This window comes from Arachis ipaensis, chromosome B02 (assembly GCF_000816755.2).
Source record: "Arachis ipaensis cultivar K30076 chromosome B02, Araip1.1, whole genome shotgun sequence".
NCBI lineage: Eukaryota > Viridiplantae > Streptophyta > Magnoliopsida > Fabales > Fabaceae > Arachis > Arachis ipaensis.
The window spans coordinates 83348430-83355385 of record NC_029786.2 but is presented as its reverse complement, the minus strand read 5'-3'; the positions used below and the strand labels follow the sequence as shown (position 1 = coordinate 83355385).

General features: G+C 39.4%; 1 protein-coding gene across 1 annotated transcript; it reads left to right on the top strand.

Moving 5' to 3' along the window:
* On the top strand, positions 5584–6195 carry LOC107627508. Its single transcript, XM_016330337.1, has one exon. It carries the CDS (start codon positions 5584–5586, stop codon positions 6193–6195), a length of 612 nt encoding a protein of 203 aa, XP_016185823.1.

The following is a 6956-nucleotide window of genomic DNA, read 5'->3' as shown; positions in this document are numbered from 1 at the left end:
TGGAATTCGACCCTTACTCACGTAAGGTATTACTTGGACGACCCAGTGCACTTGCTGGTTAGTTGTATCGAAGTTGTGACAGACAATAAAACTAGATCAGAGCACCAGGCCTTTGAAGCCATGGATATGTATCACAATTTCGTGCACCATAAACCTTGCTTTTGAAAAGATGCATAAGACAGTTATTGATCACTGTAACGATTTTATCTCGCGCATCCTATCATAGTAATTCTGCAACCCTCTAGTAAAAACTCTTTCGAGGATGATGTTCTCACTCCCCTACAGATCTTCTCTTTTCAGGTTACAGATGACAAAGTTCAGAAGATATTATTTATTTTCTGTCAGACGATATTTTTGTATTGTTTTTAGTATTTATTGTTCCCTCACCTTTATCTTTATACATTCTGTAAGAGGGATAGAAAATTGTATTGGTTAATGCTTGTAATTTTATTATATATATATGTATGTATGTATTCCTTGTGAGTTTGGTAAGTTGTATGGTATTTATGGACGTACGTTACCTAGCAAAAGTATTTTGGAGCGGTATTACGGTTTAAAGTTTTAAACAGGCTCATATTTTAATATTAAATAGTATAAGAGTCGTCGTAATGTCCGAGCTATCAGAGTCGTGCAGCCGGAAGCGTGGGCTTTGATAGTTAGGGTGTTATAATATATATATATAAGAAAATAATTATAATAAAAAAATAATTAATATATGTGACTTAAATATATTTACGTACAATTAATATATATGTATACATAAATAAAAAATATTTAGAATTATTTAACAAAATTAATATATACGTATACATAAATAAAGAAACTATTATAATTTATGAAAATTACACATACGATGACATTAATAATAAAGAATAAAAAAATTATTGAATGATTGTAGACTCAAAAAAAATTAATTATGATAAAAAAAATTAATTAATAGATGATCAAATTAATTTAGTATTAATTGAATATTTCTATTCCTAATTTAAAGTAGATCAATCATACACTATATATATGCCCTTTTAGTGTATTACGTGATTATAAATTTTTATATTTGAGTCTTATATTTTTCTTAATACTTATTATGGTTACTAAGTTATATTCTATCTAGAGTTTAAAATATTGTTAAATGTAGTTTTTTTCTATGTTTTTTATTTATATTCTTTTGTCCTTTTATTTTATCTTAATTTCTTTTCAGGTATGATCTTATTAAGAATCTCAAGGCAACATTTAGACATAAAATTTAGAAACTTAAAGTTAGGATACTTCGATATTGAAACAGAAATACAGTCTGTGGATGTGCAATGATCAATGTTGGAGACATAGACTAAAGTTTTGGTTGTTTACTGATGCATGTGCATCTTTAGTTATTTTCATTTTTAATTCTATGAATACAGTTAGTGATTTTCTTGTTATAATTGAGATTTTGTGCTTTAAATAATATTTTTTGGAGTTGTTTTGAGTTTTGGAAATAAGCAAGAATAAGGATGAAAAGAAGCAAGCAAGAAAAACATTAGAAGCAAAGATGGAGTGAGCCAAACATAGAAGCTTCTGTTCAAAGCCAACCACAAAACCAACTTCCATTCCCAAGTTCAATTTGCATTTTTGTACGTCCAACATGCCATTCCAGGGACCCTCCAGGAGCTTGCCACCACTCCCACGTCCAACATGAGCAGCCCTACGTTCAACTTGCTTGGTTTCACGTTGAACATGCCACTCAAAAGCACCTCCAATGGCTTCAACTTGCACCCCACGTCTAACTTGTTGCATTCCACATTCAACTTGCCTCTTGGTGCGTCTAGCGTGCCTTCAATCCACACCTCCAAGGACTTGCATTCCTCCCCGCATTCAATGTGCTATGCTATGCGTTGAACGTGCCTTCAACACAAACCTTCTAGGACTGCTCCTCATTCTCACGTCCAATGTGCTCCTTGTGCATTGGACGCACCAACAATGGGCCACTCCCAAGGACTTTCTGATCCTTCCAAATTCTTTACTAATTCTTCAATTTTTCAAGCACTTAATTGGTTGGTCCAAGATTTAGTTTCAAGTCCATGATTTCAACAAGGCACATCAAATTCTGAATTTTAATTACAAGGAAGAACATTAATTAATTAAGAGCTGTTAGAAAATATTTGATTTGATTAGATTTAGTTTAGGTTTTGTTTAGTTTGAGTTTGATTATAGGTTTGGTTTTTAAGTTTTAATAAGTCCGAAGATTGAGCTGATTGACGGCACAAAAAGAATAATACACACCTTATTGGAAGCACATACCAATAGTCAAAATAACTAAAATAAAAAAATCCGTGAAATAAAAAAAGAGAATAAGAGTGCGAGAGAGGGATCGAGAGCTTGTGAGGTGGGGAAATACATGGGGGGACAACTACCCAGGGTAAACATCCATGGTAAAGATCCTAGGGTTTGGAACAAAGAAGAGTATCAACGATTGGAGCTTGATTCTTTCTCCATTTTCGTCGACAATTTGCCAGAGAATATATCAAAAAGAGAGCTATTTAATACGTTCAAATGGACATGTAGAATCATCAACATATATCTGTCGTGAAAGAATAAAAATGGCCAGATATATCTGTTTGCTTTTGTACGGTACACTACAAAAGGAGGATCTTTGAAGGCTGTTGCAGATATGAATGGTTTGGTTTTGAGACGTAAAAGATTTTTTATCGGAGAAGAAAAATATAGAAGAGCAGCTGTGTTGCAAAATACAAAGGGTAAAGGAGTCAAGGTGAGCACCAGGCAAGATACCGGAGGAAGCCATCCACAGACAAAGAGTAAGGGAGCAGCCGAAGAGAAAGTGAGTAGGCAGCTGTCAAATGCGCCTGTCAAAGATCTAAATAGTAATAGATGGACTAAGAAATTAGAAGTACCGATAGCAAGTGAGAATGTTGCCTGGCTACAGAGAAGCATTGTTGGAGGTACGAAGTCGGCAATTGACTTTCGTGCACTGCAGCAAAAGATCCATAGGGATTGGCCATGTGTAACACAGGTAAGGGAACTAGGGGAATATAAAGCAATGCTAACGTTTGATATTGTGCTTAGCACTGAAGAAGCTTACACCCTTAGAATGAACGATTTATTAAAAGCGAGTCTAGAAGAGTTTGGTTGGAGTGTTATGGAGTTTCATTACATGCATGGTCAAGGAATACCTTCCGTAGATTAGGGGAGCAATGGGGAGAAGTGGTGGAATGTGATGAACTAACGGAATCGTATAATTCATTCAGTATGGGTAAAGTTCTAATCGATACGTGTGTTTTTGATGCGATTAACAACTGGATTCACGTTACAATAGGGGCAAGTGGGTTTGACGTCCTTGTAAGAGAAGTCGGTGGAGAGGTGTATTGGAAGGAATGCTTTAGAAAGAGTAAAGCAAAGGCAGGAGACAGGCACAGGATAAATATAGAATAGACAGAGCATGGGGACTCTAGTTGCATCTTGAATCATACAGATGAACGGAGGGCGGTTGATTGGGATCTGGTGGCGGTACTGATGACGGTAGACTGTAAGAACGACGAATAAGACAAGGGCAAGCCGGTAATATCATGTCTTGATTTGAATGAATGGAAATACAAAAGTTCAAATTCCTGTGAAGGGAACGGTAATTATGCGGCATTAATGGACAAGGAAGATTTTCAGGGATCATATAAAATTAATAACGATATTGACTCAGAAGAAACTGTATCTAATAATTATGAAGAACGTTTTCAAATATTTGATGGCACAAGGCATGATAGTGGGCTGGGAACTCTTAGGCCCAACAAGGTTACTATGAAGCAAGATTATGGGGCAAGAAGCAGGGCCCGTAGGACTAGGGCTACAGCTGGACTCCCAATCCGGGTTGTGTCTGACCCGGCTGCAACCTCGACCCGGCATGATCTGATTCCCCTGAATCAGGCTCCCTTGAACACGACGGCGCTAACCTTTGGGAACGAAGATACTGCGACGCGACATGAGGGAGATCAGGGGCATGGACGTCCCGCGTCGGTGGTAAGGAGGGCTTCCGCTGTGCCAACCCAGCAAGGTAGGAGGAAAGCAACCGCGTGCCATGAGCTAGAACGTCTGAACGGTACAGGGGGCGAGCCGCGACACCAGGTAGATGAAGGATGTGTGCAGAGATGCGAGACGGTGGAGGATGCAACGGAGGCAGCAACTAGCGGGCATGATGAAGGGTTGACCTCCGCAATGCAAGTCACCATTGACGAGAGTGAACGATGGCATATGAGAAAGGAGACGATAGTGATCACTGAACCAAAACATACACAACGAAATTCCTGCGACTCCGACGAATCGATGAGGACACGGATTGCAGAAGCGGACCGGAAAATTCGTGGCAATTCTGGGCTGGGACTGGGGGAAGGGGAGCTCTTGTTGGAGGTGTCGGTTCAGAATGGTAACATACAACAGGAAGCAAGAGAGGATGGTGCAGAATTGGGTTCAGAGAGAGGGGATCAATTGGACAGTGGTAGGAAATTAGACCCTGAGGAGCAAAGGCCGAGTTGGGAAGAGGAGATGGCTGAGAACAAAGAGGCTTGGAAGCTAGATGTAGAGTTAGGTGCTCAGTGCAGTGATGAGGAGGATATTATGGCTATTTTGCAAGAGCAGAATGAAGCTATTGCTTTGAAACGATGATAGGCTAAGCAAAAAGAAAAAAGTTCGAAGAAGTCGGCAAAAAAACCGTAAATAAGTGTGTAATAGTTTGGTTAAATGATTTTTAGTGCTTGGAATATACGGGGGTTGGGAGGTGGTGCAAAAATTAGTATGTTAAAGTCTTTCAAAAATAATTTTAGGTTGGAAATGTTGGGTTTGATAGAAACAAAAAAGGAGTTAGTAACTAAATTTGATATTGTGCGTATCTGGGGAAGTGACAGAGCATGTTGGGAGTATGTAAGTGCTATTAGGGCTTCTAGAGGTTTGTTGCTAATATGGGACGAAGCGGCTTTTAAACTGAATAATTGCTATAAAGGGGATAGATGGATGTGTCTAGAAGGGGTTGTGGTAAAAGATAACTTTTATTGTGCTATCTGCTTAGTATATGGACCACATGAGAGAGCTAAAAAGATCTCCATGTGGAAAGAATTGAGTTATATTGCAGGATTGTGTCAAGTGCCGTTCTGTTTTTTGGGGGATTTTAATGAAGTTTTGCCTTTGGAGGAAAGGAAAGATGCGACTACATTATCAGCGTCGGCGGCAGATTTTAGAACATGGATAGATGATATGGAGTTGATTGATTTGGCACTAAATGATTGAAAGTATACATGGTTTAGGGGACAGTCATGCAGTCGTATCGACAGGAGCCTAGTCTCCTTGGGATGGCTTAACGTGTACTCGGAGACGCGTCTAAGGAGCGGTCTGAGAGGTCTATCGGATCACTGTCCCTGGGTTATGGAAGACAACAGAAGATATGAGGGTCCAAGACCATTCCGTAGCTTGGACTCGTGGTTTACGCATGAAGGGTTCTTGAGAATGGTGAAAGAAGAATGGGGGAAACTAGGCGATATACAATTCTTACAGAAGATGAAGGCACTGTCCGAACCACTACGTAGATGGCATAAATAGCATTTTGGAGATATGGCTGAGCAGATTAAGAAGTTTGAGGAAGAAATCAGGAAAGTGAATGATATGGTTAGTAGAGGACAGTATGACGGTACAATAGAGGCGAAGAGGAAGGCTTTAGTGAGGTGCTGCGAAAAGTGGTATCTAAGGCAGGATGTGCATTGGAAGCAAATGTCAAGATCTTGGCATGCCAATGAGATGGATCGGAACACAAGGTATTTCCATAATATAGCTTCAGCAAGAAGAAGGAATAATCGAATTGAGTCTTTGGTGGTTAATGGGAGGCTAGTGAGGAATCAAGCAAGAATCAAGGTTGTGGTCCGGGACTTTTACAAACACCTGTACCACCAGGAAGCGTCTCCAAGGGTGAGCTTTAGGGATGGATTAGTTAATCGATTAGAGAGGGAGGAAGCGGAAACCTTAGAGGCGCTACCATCAGTAGAGGAAGTGAAAGAAGTAGTTTGGGATTGTGAATCTTCTAAGGCTCCAGGGAGTGATGGGTACAACATGAATTTTATAAAGAAATGTTGGAATATGATTGGAGCGGAATTCACTACAGCTGTGATGGATTTCTTTGAGACAGCAAAATTACCACCAGACGCTAATGTCACATGGGTAGCTTTGTGATGAGCGGATAATTTATACGCTTTTTGGCATTGTTTTTAGTATGTTTTTAGTAGAATCTAGTTACTTTTAGGGATGTTTTTATTAGTTTTTATGTTAAATTCACATTTCTGGACTTCACTATGAGTTTGTGTGTTTTTCTGTGATTTCAGGTATTTTCTAGCTGAAATTGAGGGACTTGAGCAAAAATCAGATTCAGAGGTTGAAGAAGGACTGTTGATGCTGTTGGATTCTGACCTCCCTGTACTCAAGGTGGATTTTCTGGAGCTATAGAACTCAAAATGGCGCGCTTCCAATTGCGTTGGAAAGTAGACATCCAGGGATTTCCAGAAATATATAATAGTCCATACTTTGGCTGAGTTTAGACGACGTAAAAGGGCGTTGAACGGCAATTCTACGCTGCTGTCTGGAGTTAAACGCCAGAAACACGTCACAAGCCAGAGTTGAACGCCAGAAATACGTTACAACCTGGCGTTCAACTCCAGAAAGAACCTCTACACGTGTAACATTCAAGCTCAGCCCAAGCACACACCAAGTGGGCCTCAAAAGTGGATTTATGCATCAATTACTTACTTCTGTAAACCCTAGTAGCTAGTTTATTATAAATAGAACTTTTTACTATTGTATTAGACATCTTGGGACGTCTGGTTCTTAGGTCATGGGAGCTGGCTATTCGGCCATGTCTGGACCTTTCACTTATGTATTTTCAACGGTAGAGTTTCTACACTCCATAGATTAAGGTGTGGAGCTCTGCTGTTCCTCAA